The sequence below is a fragment of the Thermobia domestica genome, chromosome 3 (genome assembly GCF_964235325.1).
Source record: "Thermobia domestica chromosome 3, izTheDome1.hap1.1, whole genome shotgun sequence".
In the NCBI taxonomy this organism is placed as follows: domain Eukaryota; kingdom Metazoa; phylum Arthropoda; class Insecta; order Zygentoma; family Lepismatidae; genus Thermobia; species Thermobia domestica.
This window is the reverse complement of record NC_137456.1, coordinates 133,532,588-133,551,950: the sequence shown is the minus strand read 5'-3', so window position 1 is coordinate 133,551,950 and position 19,363 is coordinate 133,532,588. Positions and strand designations below refer to the sequence as shown.

The 19,363-nt window shown below is 35.3% G+C and overlaps 1 protein-coding gene across 1 annotated transcript in view; it reads left to right on the top strand.

Annotated features, from left to right (window-relative positions):
* The window catches only part of Tdrd3 (Tudor domain containing 3), a 64,164-nt gene that overhangs the window by 14,908 nt on the left and 29,893 nt on the right, over positions 1-19,363 (top strand). The window contains exons 3-7 of the mRNA XM_081751720.1: positions 2,360-2,425; positions 5,695-5,855; positions 7,573-7,717; positions 16,046-16,156; positions 17,409-17,531. Of these exons, the coding sequence (XP_081607846.1) occupies positions 2,360-2,425; positions 5,695-5,855; positions 7,573-7,717; positions 16,046-16,156; positions 17,409-17,531 (606 nt within the window). The remainder of the gene's footprint in view (positions 1-2,359; positions 2,426-5,694; positions 5,856-7,572; positions 7,718-16,045; positions 16,157-17,408; positions 17,532-19,363) is intronic.

Here is a 19,363-nt window from a genome sequence, read left to right as displayed (position 1 = left end):
ACAAATCAACGTTATATATGTTGTTTAGTGAAATATCTTTTGAATGGCGTGATATAATGAGAGTAAAACAAAAGAGGTAAAGAAAACCACAATTAGTGGATAGTATTAAAACGAAGAAGTTCTCAATTTTCCTAATAACCTTTGTGCATGGAAATTTCTAAATTTGTAGTAAGTGACCTACTAGTATTGTAGAAAATTATAATGACCACCAATGGTAAGAAAGAAGAAAAAACTCAAAAGATGTTGGATCACAATCTTCGGCTGATTGGAGTAGAATCCCAGTGAAAACTATAGCCAGGCAGGAAAATAGGAAGCAGAAAATTAGATACTAGCAAGTTTAAGGATGGGAAAGTGAAAACAGATGTGTTTGAAATCAGTTGAAAGGAAGTAGGAACAGGGACAACTAGTTTTGGGAGCAAGCACAACTAAGGAGCATGGGTTATAGAAGAAAATTTGGCAAATTAGGGGAAGAAAAGTCTAGAAATAAAAGTTGCACTGATGAATGTAAAAATGTCTGGAAAGTTGTACTACGAATTAAGAAGGGAAATAGACAGAGACGTAAAGCGGGCAAGGAAAATTTAAAAGGAAGAAGTTTGAATAATGTATATGGAGACAAAATCAATAAAAATAGAAAGTAGAAAGGAAAACAACTACGACAGTGTAGAATCTGAAGATGGAAATAAGTCTTTAACGAGTGAAATGTAACTGAAAGCAGAGGGAAAGGATATATTGATGAGTTGTATCTAATAAACTGGGTATTTTGACTATTAAAAAGAGAAACGAAGTAAACGAGAGCCAAAAGACTGATACAAAAGGCAAGGTCAAAACAACGACGCAACGTGAAGAATGAACAAGTAGAAATGCTATACCTATTGCGTTTAAGAATCTTGGAAAAGGGAAAAAGAAATCTTCGAAATTTGTAACCAAATGATGACGAGAGAGTCGTCATAATTCTTCTTACAGAGAGTTCATTAACTAAAATAAAAAAAAAAAAAAAAAAGAAAGAAATTGCGAGGGTTGGAACTGTAATAGTTGCACCTATTTTTTTTTTAAACTGACACAAAATAGATGCAAGTTACAAATGTTTACTCGTTTCCAGTGACGAGCTCCTTCGTGGCTAAGTGGTTAGCGTACACGCCTTTGGCGTGGGAGACCCGGGTTCGATTCCCGGCGAGAGCTCATGTGGTTCGGATTCCACGTTAATTAGTAGGTCCCGTCTCATATAGCCTCGCTGCTGAAAAGGGACGATAAACTCAAAATAAACTCGTTTCCAGTGATGTAATAGTAGTTGGACATCTGTAGCATCACCTGTCTTTTGATAGTTCTAATGGACCAGTCTGCTGCCTGAAGAATCTCTTGAACATTTCTAAACCAAATACCACGAAGAAATTCCTTCATCTTATGAATCAAGTCAGTTACAAGGGGAGCAGGATGGATGGTAGTACTTCCCACCCTTCCGATCGATCGAACAAAACACCCTTGCGATGTATGCGCCCGAGTGTTGTCCAGCAAAATGGTTTCTGGATTCTGCAAAAAGTATCGCCCCTTTTTTCTCAAAGCTGGCTGCAAATTGTGTTCCAGGAAGGAACAAATGTACTGCACATTGACGATCTGATGTAGGCAAATATAAGAGCAAAGACGGCAAGAGATATCGAGAGGCGTTTTATTTATTTTTTTTTTCTTTCTTTCTTCAATCGATTCAACGTCTCAAAAATAGGTCTCCTTCCTTAACTCTCTAGTCAAACCCAAACTTTAACGTCATAGAACAAAAGCAGTAAGGAATGGATGGCGAGTAATAGCTTTTTGATACGAATTCGGTGTCCGAGGAACAGGTTTTATCTTTGCTCTTATATTCTCTTGCAGCCAGTAGTTATAGATATACTCTTCAAGTTTGAGTATCGAATTCGCATAGTTTGTAAGTCGTAGTTTCACACTGTGAAACGAAACTTTTACACTTTAGTGATCGCCAGTGATATCGCGACACACTTAGGGTAGATCATTATATATGGTTTTAACTTACTAGTGAATATTTCATGGTGAAACTAAAATTTGTATACAGTCTGGACTTATTGGCCTCTCGTGCACGGCATATATATTGTAAATTTGGTGATACACCTGTTGGGAAATTGATTGTTAGTTCAGTCGCACTTTTCCAGTATGAATTCTCGTGAAGTGTTCATAGTTTGTGTAAATGATAACCTAATGAAACGTATGGTGAAATAAAAATCTTTGACTTGTACAAAAAGATATCGTTAATCTCATATTCCGTAATATTGTTGTTATCGTGCAATGATTCATCTAATCTGAAATGTACATTTGGAATGGAATGAATAAGTTAAATTGATTTTATTTTTTCTAGCTTGATCTGAAAGATTATGGTGCACCAATTTTACCAGATGATATCAACAAAGGAAAGTTAGAAAATGTAAGTATATTTTAAGTAGATGTTTAATAATTTGCTTTGGATATTGAAATGTTTTATTTGTTCCAATTTCATACAGAAATTATAGAATGGTAACTCTGTGAATAAAAAGTAATATTCATGAATCTTATTTTACTTTATTTAGATGTGCGATCGTAGTTCCGATATTTTTAAAAGCAGAACAATAATTTGACTTTTGACAGAAATGATTTTAACATTTCTATATTCGTCATTCTTCGGTGGTTGGAAACGTAACATCGATTTCAGCAACCAGCTCAGTAAAGAACGCTATTGGATTCACATTAATATTATTAATGTTAACATTCAGTATAAAAGCCTCTACATGAGACGCGAATCTGTAGTTTAATATGGATACGGAAAACCTTTTGCGAGCGGATCGCTGCACAAGGTACGTACTCTGTTTAGCATCAACTTAGATTTCTGGCCAATCTTATCTCGTATGTGGATCATTTGTAGAAATAATGTTCAGAAGTATTTTCAAGTAGGTTTGATACCAAGTGGAGCTTTCTTTGATAATACTAGGCGGATTGTAAAATGTGTAAGAGAACAAGTTAATAAAGAGTGAATTCGAATTTATACTTTGCTACTATCACAGATTAGTATGAAGTAAATACACTTCATTCTAGGCCAGTTTCGGCAAATAAGATAGGGTACCAGCCGCAGTCCTCGGTATAACTGCTTCCATTATTTGTAAGGGTCTCAGAATAACTATTGAGTACATGTTACACTTCTGTCTTATCAGTGCCTTCTTTCCATACGGATGTTTCTCAAATCAGTCACGTCTTATAACGCTGATCCCGAAGTTGCTTGACGATGTGTAAACAACTACTTCCTGGGTGAGATAACTACTACTTCATGTTGAGCAACGACTAAAATCCATCACACTTTCTTCTGTTGTGGCGTTAGTCCAAGTACATTCAATTCGATGGAAACTGCTTCGAAAAAAATTGACTAGTCCAGGTATATTGTTTGGAGAACGTTGGATGAGGCCATAGAAATAGAAAACCAAATTAAGCAAGATCTCTGTTGCGTGATATACTACTCTCATAGATTGATTGGAAGTAATACATTCTATACTTCACATCAAATGCATTCTTAGCAGTGTCCCATCAAAGGCTTAGTTTAATTTATTAACATGATTCATTCGACGGTTTTTTAAACTTTTATTTTTTCTAATAGAAGGAATCTAAGATAGTTGAAATCAAAATAATTATCTTTTCCTTTTCGAAACATACACAAATCATGTATTGTGTATATTACGTACGTATGTAACAACTTTTCTCGGAGTTTTCGCAAAATGTGATTGAAGATGATTTCGTACTTTATTGAAAGGGGCGAAGATATTTAAAAGGTTATACAGATTTTAAACTAATTCTCTTCCAACATTTGTTAGTCGGTTTTCCATTGCAAAACAGACAACTATACTGAGATTCTATTCGACATAGTCAAGCTTCTGAGGCACTAGTTGATGATCACACAAATGTATGTCACAAGTCTATGAATGTTTTTCATAATAATTTTCACCATTTTTCTTGTTGTGCAAATAAATGAGACGTAAAATTCAGCAAGATTTTAGGTAACTGAATAATCGAAGATATTTTCGATAGGGATGATGCAGATCAATTAATGCTCTGATGCAGCGTTCAAGTGTATTCTGACTAGTGAACTTCAGAAATCGAAAGGTTCAGCACCGCAGAAACGAAAGCACTCCAGTTATGTCAATCCTTTTCTAAATCAATTTACTAGTGTGAGAAGATATTTAGATTGAGACTAAAAGAAGAAATGAGAAAAATTATACAATTAATTACATTACCAATGTCCTAATTTTGGCCTTTAAGAGACTGACCCAAGCTTTAAATTAAGTTTTAGCAATTCAACATTTAGGCAAAATAATTTTCACGATGGCAAAATTTAAACATGGTAGATATAAAATCTATAGTCAGTGAGCGAAGTATGAACACACCAACATAGTGGAAAAGTGCTCAATATGTCCGGTGCATTCTGAACACCTTTCTCAGACTTTCAGAATTTTTTTTTTTTTTTGGAATTCTATCTTTTTAACATAAGGATGCAGAGTATTCTTTTTTTTAATTGAATTCCCACGATTACGCATCGAGAATTAGGGAGATTGTGATAATGGGGGAATGGGGAAAGTGGACAACCACAAAAGAACACACGCATGCGATATTTGTCCACCACAAAGTTCACGTGGCGGGAACTGGGATTGAATCAGAGACTCCATCAGAAATGAGCACCACCACTGAGTCACCGCGCCCCTATAGGACACCTGTCGTAGTCGTTATCCTTTAACTGGAATGATCCAGATTACCAATTTTCACAGCATACACCTAAGATTTCAAAATTTTACACATGGAAAATTCATCGGCTTTAGGTCAGGTGATTATAGTGTCACTACACAGTTTTCTGGTCCTAGTTCAAAGTCTGGGAAACATAACACCATGTTATGAAGAAAATAATAGTATAATAAGTCTCTATCGTTCCTTAGCAGCGGGTGTTCTTCTATAAGTAAATTCCAGCTTGCAGTCGGAAGACCTATCTTTCACAGGTTCGAACGTAGCGTAGTGCATGGATTTATGCATATTTTCTTTGTCGCTTTTATCCTATAGGGCACAACCACGGTACTTAAAAATAGATAAATAAATTCCAATAATAAAGTCAGGATTAATTCAACGAGCCACGGTGGTTTATTGATAAAGTGGCCAATTCTGGTGCTTAAAATCTTGTGTGCAAAGCTAGTACGGTGGAGCGTGTAAGACATTTGGGTAGTAATTGCAGAACTTGCCTGTTGCAAGTTTGAATCCCGCTCAGTTGCGTTTTATAACCCTACGCTAGACCCAGACGTGGCGAGGAAAGGAAGGTGAAGGAATCTCCTTTAGTCTGAAAGACAACCATGGAACGCAAAACTCAGTATAATGTATTTGTCGCTATTCGCTTTTACTTCTTATTACACAATCCGTAATCAGCTTATTAGAGAATAACTGTGGATATTAGACCAAAGAATTGATTTCAGAGCAGCAGACCCTTATTTGATTCACTGTAGAAATGCGTGTAGTTTGGAACTTACGTTAAGCTGTAGGTCTATGTCTCATATAGCTTCCATGCTGAAAAGGGATATTAAAATCTAAAACTATGCTTCATAAAGTTCCTTTTTTGAACGTGTGTTCTATGGGAACTGACACTTAGAGGAATTTACTCTTTATGTAATGATGTAACTTGTTTTTCTCTTTCAGATCATTGGCAATATCGTCGTTCAAATACAGAAAATACGAAATGTATCTGCTCCGAAAGCTAACGAAGAATCTCGTGCAGCTCCCCGGATGCTTAAGCTAACATTAACTGACGGCCATGTGACATGTCAGGCCGTTGAAGTGGATCATATTTCTTCTTTAAGGTACAGTGATTACTTGTCAAGTTAGAATAATAATAATAATAATAATAATAATAATAAAGTGTGTAATGTGGATTGTGTGTGTCACGTATGTTCTTGTGTTTATATAGATTTGGATTGCTGTCCTCTACAAGTAAATTTTAAATTAATTAATATTCTGTACATTTTTGTTAATACCATGAAACTTATTTTTTTAGTTAACTGTCATTGGGTTTATTGAAATCGTAGTTTACAATAATATATCAATGCAGTTATTGAAAAAAAAAAAAAAAAAAATATTGCGATTCCGAAGAACCGAAAGACTCGCTTTTGGTCGTGGGTTCGATCACTATTGGGGAAGTTAAGTGTTCGATTCTACACTAAATTAGTTCTAGGTCTGAGCTCGGTCCTGAAAAGGAAGAGAAATATCAAATATGCAATATTAATTGATTTTCGTTATTTTAAATGTAATGAAAAACAATTTTCGTGCATAAACTCAAATTCTCTCAAAACATGGCGGTGTGATATAGAGTATCGAAACTATACGAAATAAGATTACTGCAAGATTAAGGGTAAATTTTCATCCCCTTGACTTCCGTTGACTTAATTTGAGTTACTTAATTTTTACCTACACTACCTCAGGTTTCTGAAAATTCCGGTTGGAAGTGTAGTATCCATAGGTATACGTGACATAGCATAGTAGTACAGGATTTTTCTAAAGAGTATCGGGCCAAGGGGAAGGGATGGTGTCTATGGCCAGGGATATTTGTGGGATATAGGGGATATGCGGCGCGATCCGGCTTAAGTGCCTTTGGGGCTTTGCAGTGTGTGGATCATGCCCGCTCGGAGTGAGCAGTTGTGTTATGCTGTCAGGAATCAAGATGTCAGATGATTATTAGGTAAGGAAAATGTGTTTCAAATTCGCACCAAAGATTTTGTACGGACAACAGAAGGAAATGCATGTATCGATTTGTCACTAACCGTGTAATGTGTGAAGCCTGAGACTGATAACCGGTGATAAGTTTCTGGCGAAGCACAACGTGAAAACGCTGCCACAGCGTCCCTATGATCCAGATTTGGCTCCGACCAATGTCTTTCTATTCCTTCTGATGAAACGGAGCCTGAAAGGACACCATTACGGAACGGTGGAAAGAGTGCAAACAGCTTCAGCAGAGTGCCTGAATTAGATTTCGGATGGAGACTTGCAGGAAGTATACTGAGCGTGGTAGATGGGCTGGAAACGGTGTATTGATGCAAAAGAATCATTATTTTGAAAGATTTTAACCCATTGCACATATATATCTAATAAATTTTGTTTCGTGAATGTAGTCGTGATACTTTTTGGTGGATCGTGTTCATATGTTTGGCTTGCCTTCCTGACGCTTGTGTTGTAAGTTGTATGCCTGATCCAAATTTTCAGCTTATGTCTTCATATCAGCTCATTGATTTTCATTTATCCTTATACATTTTTTGATTCTCGGGGGAAAATGCAACTAGGCCGTGGTATGGCTCAGAGGTCCCACCTAGCTATTATGGTAAGTGGTCTAGAACCTGGCCCCGGGCAGAACATTAAACAAGAAATCTGTTGTACAGTTGCTTAATTTTCTTGTGAAATCCGTCACCTATACAGCGTTCCATATTGACGGAAAAGAAATGCCTAAGGAAAAGCGTAATATGATGCTTTCAATGTGAGTTAGTGATAATATTTTATGACATGATATGATTTTGATCTTTTTTCTAGTTTGAATACACCTCCGGGTACAAAACTGAAGTTGAAGAATGAGACAATTCCTTTAGCACATGGAATCTTATTACTGCAGCCCTTCCATATAGAAGTATTAGGTGGCAAAGTCACTGCACTTGTTGAAAAATGGGAACTTAATCGGGTAAGGAAAAGCTTATGTGTAACTAGAATAAAACTATATATTTCAACACTTACCTCTATGCTCTCTGAGGCCAAATATTTGTGAGTAATCATCTGCGATATATTTCAAGGACTAATTGGTCTTCTGGCAGCTTGTCAAACTTACAAATTTGAAAAAAAGTAAATAAATAAATATAAATGCATAGAACAGACTTTAAATGTCCAGTATTCCTGGCTAGCAAGCTTGTAAGCACAATTTATTTTTTCGGTACATCTCAACAAATAACAGCTTTCCACACAACAAACACAACGTATTGCATATAGAACCTGTTGATTAAACCAGTTTAGTAGCTAATGTTAATATATGTCCACCAATTAAAATTATGAAGAACGATATTATACAAGTACACTTGTATGTATGTATATTTTGCAGTTGATTATTCATAAATATATGTCCTTAGGAAGTGTGCAAATAAGTGGGTAAATTTCAGTAAGTGTTCGTTACGTTCTTCAAGTAACTAAAGTAAAACTCTTAACATACAGATATAGAAGCGTTTATAAAATAGTAAATACTTTCTTGAATAATTCCTGTAAACGGCTTTTTATGGCTTTCAAATTTGAGTGATTCTTTATCAAGACAAGTGCAACAGAAAAATGTAATGGGGGAAGGCTAAAAGAGTTTTCGTTTGTTCATTGAAGTGTAGCGTCCCTTTTCAACACTGAGGCTATATGAGACGTAGATGTGGAATCCGAATCATAGTAATGCATTCAGTGCTCTCTTACTGGGGACCCCGTGCACCAATTGAAAAATAAATGATTCGGTATTTTTTATAATTATGTATAGGGTGTGCTATTTATCTTAACGTCATTTTGTAACTTTTAAAGTAATAGATAAGAAACGCTGTTTCATGCAAATATTGACAGGGGGACATTGACCGATTAACACTTTCAGCCCCATGTGTATCTTTTTGATACACAGTGAAGGTTTACTGATGGACCACGTGTATCTTATTTCCTCACGTACATTGGTTGTGAAGCCCCAAGCCTATTTGAGTAAAATATATCCCGGGACCAGACTACGTTTTGCTATGAAACCAGCCTAGGCGTGTAAAAAACTACTTCCGGATGCATTTGCAATGGGTCTGCCTCGCATCAGAACCAATTACATGCTGTGTGCCATATGGATACACGAAGTCCCGTGGTAGAAAAAAAGAATATTATGAACTGAAAATCTTTTACTCAGACCATGTGTATCAAATCTACTCACGCACGAAACCAATGTACTGATATTATACGGTGTAGTTTTATTCAATTTATCTGATGCTGATAATATCTCTATGCAACAATGTTGTCGCATTTTTAAAGGCATAAAGAAATCATCCTGAAAATACTAAAAAGAAATTGAAACATACATATATTGAACAACTTCTTATTTAGGTAACCCTAACTAGACGGGTTAGTTTGTTAGATTTCGCTACAAAAGAAACTGAAATGCAATTTTATAGACATTCATTGGTTCTTACAGTATATTCGTTCTATAAAACTATAATAAACAGACGATACACATACTGAAAATGTCTGTTTGAACGAAGATGTAAAGAGTCTTTGAAACAAAATAAACACTAATTTTTTATCACTCAGTGTCTCTATTATTACACTGTTAGCAACTCAGTGGCGATTTTATTGTGCATTCATTCACATGCAATCAAAACCCCAACAATTCACCGTGAATTTCAGGAAAAGTCTCAATTTCCATATGTTAAGTCAACTGTACGCAACATTTACGCTGAATAATTATTGGCGGTTTTTATTGCCACTGAATGCAATGTAAAGAAGCAACATACAACAGTTTACAATTCTTTTTCTTTGCTCAGTGATGTATGCTTTTGGAAAAAGCAATCCATACACATAAAGTTGAATGCAGGACACGCACGGCACTGCATGCGTACTTGATGTGCCTTTCTTGATGCATACGCTCTGTCGTGTTGCTGTAACAATTGTGCATAACAAGAACACCTTCCCTTTTTAGCAGTTTCTGTCAGACGATGAGGAATCCTAGGTGAAGCTGCTGTAACAACTTCTTGTGGTTGGAATAACAAATGAAGAACCAATTGTTCCCTAAAACGTACTATGTCAGTCGGTGAACAATAATAATATGAGGGAAATCCAATATCTCTACAATAGAATCATGTCCAGAAGTCACATCAAAAGCATTCACGTCACCAGAAACATCTTTTCAACACACAAACATATTATGTCCTGCTTTATTGACACCTTTAGCAGCTTCCTTTGATCCATCCATATTGACATCATCTGGAGTATGCATAGACTGACGTTCTTGTGTTGCTTCTGAGACACATTCATTGTCGCCATTTCCACTTTTACTCTCACTGTCACTTTCACTATCATAATATATATCAGACCAACGTACAGTAGGATCATCTGAATCACTTCGTTTACGTATAATACTTGGTTCACTGCTGCTTTCATCGCTAAAATCAATTAAAGCTGCCCTAATCTCATCTGCCTCCATGTCCACGAAACAAGCAAAAGAACATGCACACACACCTACGTTCAGTGCAACAATAGCGGAGCAAATAGTGTTATCAGAAGTCTGCCACCTGTACTACCATCTGTTGGAAATTTCATGACCCAAGGCAACAGTTCTTTTCCAGGGTCCAGAGCTTTCAAAAGAAGCATTTATTCAAATTATATCTGTGAGCCTGGCATATACACAGGCTTTAAAACACAGCCAATGTACGTGAGGAAATAAGATACACGTGGTCCACCAGGAAAACCTAACTGTGTATCAAATAGATACACATGGGCTGACAGTGTTTATAGCAAACTGTAGTCTGGTCCCGGGATGAATTTTACTTAAAAAGGGTTGGGGCTGAAAATGTTAACAGTGTTGTCAACTCAACACAGTTGTATTATTTCAAATTGCAGTATATTACATATTTCAGATTTACGTGTTAAATAAGAACTTATAACACCGCGATTATTATTCAGTGTTACAAACTAAGGACACTACAGTATCACAAATCGGAATAATCTACAACAGTAATAGTTAAACTTCTGATTTTTGCATATATGCATGTTTTTTCTCTAATGTGATATCGATATGATGTCTTGAAACAGAGTGTCTATCGGTCACGAAAGTCATGAAAAAGTCACGAAATCAGAAAACGGTCATGAAAGTCAAGAAAAAGTCACGAAATTTAGCTTTTAGGTCACGATTTTTTTCATGTGTGCAAATATACGTATAGACTGGAATATTATGTTTTATAAAACGTCCAAATTCACCACCAAAAATGTCTATGGTCGGCTTTAGACGCTATCAAATCGCAAGCAAAGCACGCTTCTATCACATGCATGAAAATTCAACCCAGTTCGCACCCAAATTTGCTCTTGAAAGTGTTACTTATTTTATGGTTTGGTAAAGAAAAGGTCACGAAAAAGTTACGAAATTTCATTTTAGAATTTTAGTAGACACCCTGTAAAAGTAGGGATGGGCAAAACCAATTTTTATAAAAACCGGTTTCTAGAAAAATCCGGAAACCGACATTCCGGTTTTCTCCAAAACCGGCTCGGTTTTTAACCGAAACCGGTTTCGGTGAAAACCTTTGGAAGTCACATAAAACTATTTCTGTGGAAATGGAATCGGTGACCTAAACGCTATTCTGGTCAGAAATAGAACCAATTTTGGAAAAAAAAAAAACCTGAACCGGTTTTGAAGAAAACCGAAACCGGATCCGGTGAAAAACCGTTTTTTTAAATAATTTTCCAAAACAGGTTTCGGTTTTCCCAAAAACCGAAAAACCGGTTTTTGTGCCCACCACTACTTAAAAGTTTGCCGTTGCATCCATTTCGCAGTTAAAATAATGAAGTTTTGTGGTGCATACAATGCATATTTGGGACGTTAATGCATAGTTCTACCGACACTGCGTATATAAATGCATAATTTATAGAAACTATTAAGTTTCACCTTTTAAAAACTTCACTAAAATCAGTTCCTCAAAGGAAAGGGCTTCTAAGTTTATAAGTAGTCAGTTTTGCTTGGTTTAGAAATTTAAATTGTTGTTTAGCAACTGAAATATCTTGGTTGAATTTAAGGGTAAGGAGAAAGGGTGCGTGAAACACAGTATGTTGATACCAAACAAGACTTGTTACTGGTTTGCGTGATTCATATTATTCCGATATTTTTTAGTCAGTTGACCGTATTATTCACTATTATGTGCACATCGTATGAGAGTTAGGGATGTCACCAAAAGAACATCTTCCAAATTATTTACCGGGATGTTGCACTATATTACTGGCGGCTGAACTTCATTTGAGCTGAAAAATGTATTCTGTAAATTCTGTGCTAAAGAGGAATTCTTTTTATTGTTAAATTAACAAAACATTGGTTATTTGTCAACATATATCCTCCCGTGGGAAAACTGAATATTTTCCAGACATATCGGAACAATAGGCTAGTTATGTCTTCAGTGGTAAAGTAACAAATATGAAAAGGATAAGAAAAAAGAACGAGCAGAGTATAGTGAAAAAAAAAAGGAAGTTGAGTTTGAAAGAAGCGTGTCGTCTATGCTGCGTCACTGTTGCCAGAACCAAAATACATCAAAGGTAGATAGCCAGATTTTATCAATGTTGCCAGAATCCAAATTTAAAGCTGTTTATATGTATAAATAATTATTTAAACTCTCAGATTTGAATCTGAAGGTTTAAATACTGGTATAATACTGCCAGCTGGTATATATTAATAGTATAAGCTGGTATATACTAGCCGAGCTGAGGTATAATATTGTAAGCAATGCAATAAAGCCTCGTACCATGTATTCAGCCGAGCATGTGCCTCTCCAGTGTTGATTGAGATACCGTCAGGGGACTGAAGACTCTCTTTGCATCCTTTGCTGCCTCCCTCTGACTCGGCTTGGCTGTCCAGCCTCTGATCAATGTGCTGCCGGGGGAGCTCCTTCGTGGCTAAGCGGTTAGTGTACGTGCCTTTGGCGTGGGAAACCCGGGTTCGATTCCCGGCGGGAGCTCATGTGGTTCGGATTCCACGTTAATCAGTAGGTCCCGTCTCATATAGCCTCGCTGCTGAAAAGGACGTTAAACTCAAAATCAACTCAACTCAATGTGCTGCCGGCTTTAGGCTATGCTTTGCCTTACCATTCGATGGTCACTTCTGTATTGAGTCTGGTAAGGGCATGGCAGCCTTCACTCAATCATATATCTTCTGTTCGACCGTAGCCATCTAAAAAAATCTGATAAATAGTACTTGGTATACTGAATGTATGTGCCAAATTTCAAGTTTCTATCTTGAATAGTAAGGGCGGGAGAAATTTTATCAAAAATTCCCACAATGCCCCAAATTACCACAAAACACTATGATCTCAGGGAAAAAAATTCCTGAGACATCCCTAATTACCCTAGGGACATGTGTCGCCCATATTCTCTTCTGAATAGAACTGCCTTTCAGGCGGTACCATTCACATGTCTCAATCATGTATCTAAGGTGGGAAATTCCAGAAAAAAGGGATTTTTTTGGTCTAAATTTCCCTTTTTTCAACTTTTAGCCCCTCTGGACTCCCCCTGTTTTAACGCAGAAATCTGAAAAAAAAAATTGTTAAATGATACTCGGTGGACTGAATGTTTGTGCACAATTTCAATCTTCTAGGTGCCAAAATAATCCCGCCAAAAAAAAAAAAAAATATCAGAAAATTCCCCATGTTACCCTATACAGAAGTATATTGAAAAAAATTCACTGAGACGTCCCTAATTACCGTAGAATAATAATTCGACCGTCATTCTCTTCAGAATGGAACTGCCTTTCAGACGGTATGACTCACGTGTCCCCATCATGTATGTGAGGCGGGAAAATGACGAGAAACCGGATTTTGGGGGTAAAAATATCCCTTTTTTCACCTTTTTGCCCCTCTGGTTCCCCCCCCCCCTGTTTTAGCACTGACATCGTAACAAAAAATCTGGTAAATACTACTCGGTGGACTGAATGTTTGTACAAAATTTCAATCTTCTACGTTAAAAAATAAGCCCGCCAAAAAATAATGAACATAGGCTTCATAAGGGAAAATTTCTATTTCAAAATTATGACATCATCACCTCCTATGTCTGGACGCAGGACGGTCTGAAACCATACGTAATGTCTTTTACAATGTATCTGGACTTAAAAAAAACCGGACGAAAAAACTCAAATAGAAGAGAAATAACGCAATGTACCATGAAAAATGCGTATCGTACAAAATGTACGATAAGATCCCCAAAGGGTTAACCAGCTGTTTTTCTAAATAATAATAATAATAATAATAATAATAACTGGTTTAAACCAAAAAAAGAACGAAAAATGCTTTAAATCTTGTGAGCTTCGTGGTGACGTTTCCACATACCAAACTGTCTGCATTAGTTTTATCTCCTTTTCATATTTTAATCAAGACATTCCATTTTCATTCTCCATCGAACCGCAACCCTTCTTTCAAGTGTAAACCAAGTAGCGGTTCGAATGTCAATTTAAGCGGATATCTTCTTGATAACCTGGGTACTACATAAGAATGTTAAGCCTCAACATTCGAAACGAAACCAAATTGTATATTTCTGCTTGCCTGAACGTCTGTTATTTTATAAAGAAGAAAAGTTTGCTTAAATATATTGATAGAAATTGGCAAAATTCTGCCTATGTAACTTTCAACATTAGCTTGGATTGGACTTTCAGTTTTAATTTAATTGAATGATATCTATAAACGAAATTTGTAATTTAATATCTCAGTTTTAGCGTACTGATTATGATACGTTGACCTTAAAATTTTACATTCCAAACAATAACGGGATTTTCTCGTTAATGCTTTCCATTTAAAGTAAAACAGGACTTTTCCGGTGGTTAAAGCGGGAGTTTCCCGATTTATAAATGATTCTGTATAATGGTTTCACTTGTGCTTTTGTTTATCTTTTTGTTCTTCTAAAATGACGCTTGACAATTATATTGGCAAGTATGTGAAGATCAGTATTTTTATCAGGAGTCCTTCGTGAGTGAGTCGGCAGAGCAGTTTGGATTCCGCTCTAAGCCTATGTGGCCCCTTCCATCATAACCCCGTTTCTGCATAATAACTCCAAGACGAAACAAACTTATTTCTGTCCATATGTTATATAAATACATAGAGCAAATTATTTAAAAAAAAAAAAAAAAAAAAAAAAAAAAAAAAAAAAAAAAAAAGGTTTTTGCCAATCCTGTTTCAAAGTGATTTTTCATTTGACTCCTAGATTTTAGCGTTGAATTGTTCCATGATAGTCTGCATATTATTCTTACTTTATTAAACTGTCTAATCTCTTCAAAAGAATTTTTATTTCCTCTTCTCTTTGACTTTTGTATGAGCATAAGCGTCAATCACGAACTTTTTTTTTTTTTTTTTTTTTTTTTACATGATTAGCATTATTATCCATCTACGACACGTTATTCCTTATTATATATATATATATATATGTTTAGAGAAATCTAGTATTGGTCTTGTCACTCCAGAATCTGTAATATAATAAATATTTACTCTTCATTGCGATTAGTTCTTTTTCCTTCTTACTTTGCTAGTCCGATGATGGCTGAGTTATCTGTTATAGTAACTCTTCCAACTCCTGAGTTTTTGCATCTGAGGAAAGAAATCTCGCATTATATTAGCAGTGATCAGTTGTAAATGACACCTAGTACGTAATTCCATGGGCTGGTGAGCCAATATGTACGTTGCTTTAAAGAGTAACGCTTTGGCCTCGGAAATGAGGATCATGACTTCAGAAAAAGCTAAACGTAATATTTTCTGGAGATGTTTGGCGAGGAGATCTTGTCCTGATCATGGGCGGTGACGATCAGCCCACGCAGTTCGTCCTTTTATCATTAGTGCACCACTGGAAGATGCTAGTAGGGATTCTAGGTGCCATTTTTTGGGTTGAAATTTTCTACTTAACTCAGCGTGTGAGTCTTCCGGTCGATACTAGTCATCATTTGCAAACCTTTGTTCCGAAGTAACGTATTTTCTTTATTCAATGTGCACTTTATAACATGATTGACTCAGTTATGTTACATCTTTTCTTGTCTTACATAACTGACCTATGACGTTTGTTTTGCAATGGAAACTCAAATTCCGGTAAGAAATCGTTTTTTGTATAATTCGTGCTGTAAGAGTTAATTGCATACATTTAATCAAGAGAAATTAGAATATAAGATTGGTAATGGTTTTTAATTAGATTAAGTTGCTTTACCTTTGATAGATTTCATTTTACTTAAGAGAATATTGCTGCTTTTATAATATCGTGAATTGTATTTATGATCATACATTTTTTTTTACAGACTTTGGCAAAACACACTCGTGGAAGAGTAGGTGAAGAAGGTGGTCCACCTCCATGGATACCATTTGGTCAGAAAATACTCCGTTCAAATCCTCAGGATAGGAATTTTAAGGTAAAGTACAATTTTCCCATAATTTCAGTCAGCTTACCGGTGGTAAGTAAAATCTTTTATTGCAATTTGAAGCAGGGCACAGAGACTTTTATATACATATATATAAATTTCTTAGGTCTCAAGTGTACCAAATATGTTGATACATTATCAACAACCAGTTATTTCATGTGCTGAACGAACGTCTTCCCTCGGGGCTTGTGGATAAGTTTTAAGAAATATGCTGTTTTTCTACATCTTGCAAAAAATAGCAACCAGTCTTCCTATTTATTAAAGTGCAACTAACGTTTGTTAGAATTGAAGGTTCACATTTACATCATATGCATTCACACCTTGCTCATTATATTATTGACAAAGGATTTCCTTCGACAAGGTTCAGTTTCAGTAGTTTTCAATACATACATAACACTATTCATGTTACAATATTTGTGCTGCATTAATAAATTCACTCAGTTATAAGCTATAAATACACAATTAAAAGTTAATACTACTAATACAATTAAAGAACTAGATTTGTTCATTATACTGTATGTATAGCGTAGCCAACTTCCTTTTAATTTTTTTCTTCCAGTTGATCCAAAATCAATTGAGAAAAAAATTTATATGAATTAAGACACTAATTGACAGTTTTTAATGTAATTTTAAATTGTATGTAAAATAGTATTAATAAACGTTATCAATATATCACGTTGTTTGTGTTAATTTCTTTTTATCTCTGTTCATCAGGATTTTTTGCTCTAATTAGTTTCAGTATATTTCTTTCTATCAGTGACAACGTTCTTGGAGCTCTTACACTTTGATATTATGCTTAGTGGTATGTAAGTGATAAGCTGACACAGCAGCACTACACCCTTACAGTTTGTAATGTGTTCTTTAACCCTAGCATTGATGTTTCGTTTTGTCATACTTATATATATAAGAATTGTCAAACTCGTATCTAACCTTATAGACTTCAGCGTGCGATGTACAACCCAGAAAATAATTTTACAACCTTTAAATACTGAAGAGGTATAGCGCTAAATAAGATTGACCCAAAGATGAAATTTACAGTAGAATTTAAAAAAGACAAAACTTTTCTCGGGGAATATGGAAACCCTTTAATTACAAGACCTCCAGGTACATCTAGAAGATGGAGAGACGGTTGCATCTTGTACTAGAAAAACAGAGGCACAAAGTTGTGTTTGCAGTTTTATTCTGTATGCATGTAGTAAAGGCATGGAAAACTTTATTCACATTCTTATTTCTCTTCTTATAGTCGCTGAATGCTGGAAGCAAAGAAAACAAGGAAAACGCTGAGTTTGAAGCGCAAAGGAAAGATGCTATAGCTGAGGCAGCTAAAGTTGGAAGTAAGAAGGTGTTTGGTGGAGGAAATAAACAGGTAATTTCGGATAACGTATTTGGGGTGTAGGTTTTGTAAACATCTGTGTATTATTCAGTTTTATCAAAATATGTTGCAGAAGTTATATATTATTTCATTATATCTCAATAAGACAGAAGTTCATCTTGAATCAATGCTTAGGAACGAAGGTAACTAAAAAATTGAAACTAATTGAGTTCTCTTGATTCAAATGAAATGTTTGAGTTTTACGTCCCAATAAGACATACCAGAAATAGTGATATTTTGTAATAAGTGAAGCAGTTTTCGTATCATATGAAGTAGTTTAATTAGTATCCCACATTACCGAGATACTAGGTACTGCAAGCGACTTGGAACGTACTGAAATTCCCAACAGGTTTTCCGTGAAGGACTTTCTAATTTCTGTGTATTTCTCCAACGTCGCAAAATGTCTTTAATTCAGTAATTCGTATTCGTTTTTCTTTGTGCGTATTTACGTAAATATTCCCTAGCAAAATAAGTAGTGGATTAATCTTATTTTGAAAAGAAGAAAGTGGTTGTAAAGCATTTTCGAATACTTCCGCAAAACCTGATATTTGTTTCCATATGCATGTTAACATTTTTTTTTTTTTTTTTTACTATTGTTTTCAGTTTATCCTAGCATACATTCAATTAGGAAATTGAAAACCAAAGATTCCCCCTCAAAAATTAAGGTTTTATTTGTTTGGAGTTCCAGATCACTCAGCAGCATAAGTTGGACCGGAACCATATTCACTTCCAAAGAGGATCGAACCCAGCGCATACGCACAAGGACCTGGTTTGTTGATTACTTGTATAAAATAACAGACAAATTCTGACCAAAGCATATATTAACCAATAAATAATAGCGTTACAGTTTCGGCAAATTAACTTTGCCTTCATCAGACACATTAGATAATGTGTCTGATGAAGGCAAAGTTAATTTGCCGAAACTGTAACGCTATTATTTATTGGTTAATATATGCTTTGGTCAGAATTTGTCTGTTATTTTATACAAGAAGTTCCAAAGCTAGAATGAGTGGCATTTTGATTACTTGTAAAGCTCAAGAAATTTACTACTTGCACATCGTACAAAGTGTTCATAATAGTGCGACAAAAAGTGTCCCCTTTTGTTACCACATGTAAAGAAATTAATACTGCAAATGATTAACCTTTCAAATGATACGCTGAGAAAAGTTCGGAATTACAGGACTTTCAAAGCTGACTACCCTGATTCAGGACTTCGAAAGTAGAAAGTCTGCAAGAAGATTTACGATGTTGTTTTAATTTTTATTATTGTTTTGTTTACAATTCTTCCGCAGAAAAGTAATTATAAAGATCAAAATAAATATTGATTCAAGTAATCCCTAATTGAAAGTTCAGTAAAGTGAGGTAATTCTCTGGTACACGTAATAACAATTGAAGGGTAAGGGAAAAAAAGAAGGAATGTCACAAAACTGCATTTTTGAGAAAACAGCGTTTTAATATTGAAAACCGCGTAAGAAGAATAGAGTTAGTTAAATCTTTTGCCCATTTTACATGAACATTTCTACATCTACGCATGCATGGCATATACTGTCAAATATTACCAAGAGTCACCAACAGATAGGACAAAGCACCTGAAAAATCTCATACATGGACATTCCTTGTTTTTTCCCCTTACCCTTCAATTACACTGTTAAGAATTCTTGAATACTACTTAATAAGTGCCTCAATAACATGAAATATATCACGTTACTGTATCTTGGAAGAGATGAAGTAAATGCGAGAAACAACAGTAAAATTGAGGAAATTTTCGTCACTTGAGCAAAAAATTTTTAAAAATGTTCTAGTAAATTATTTTTAAAATTTTTTTC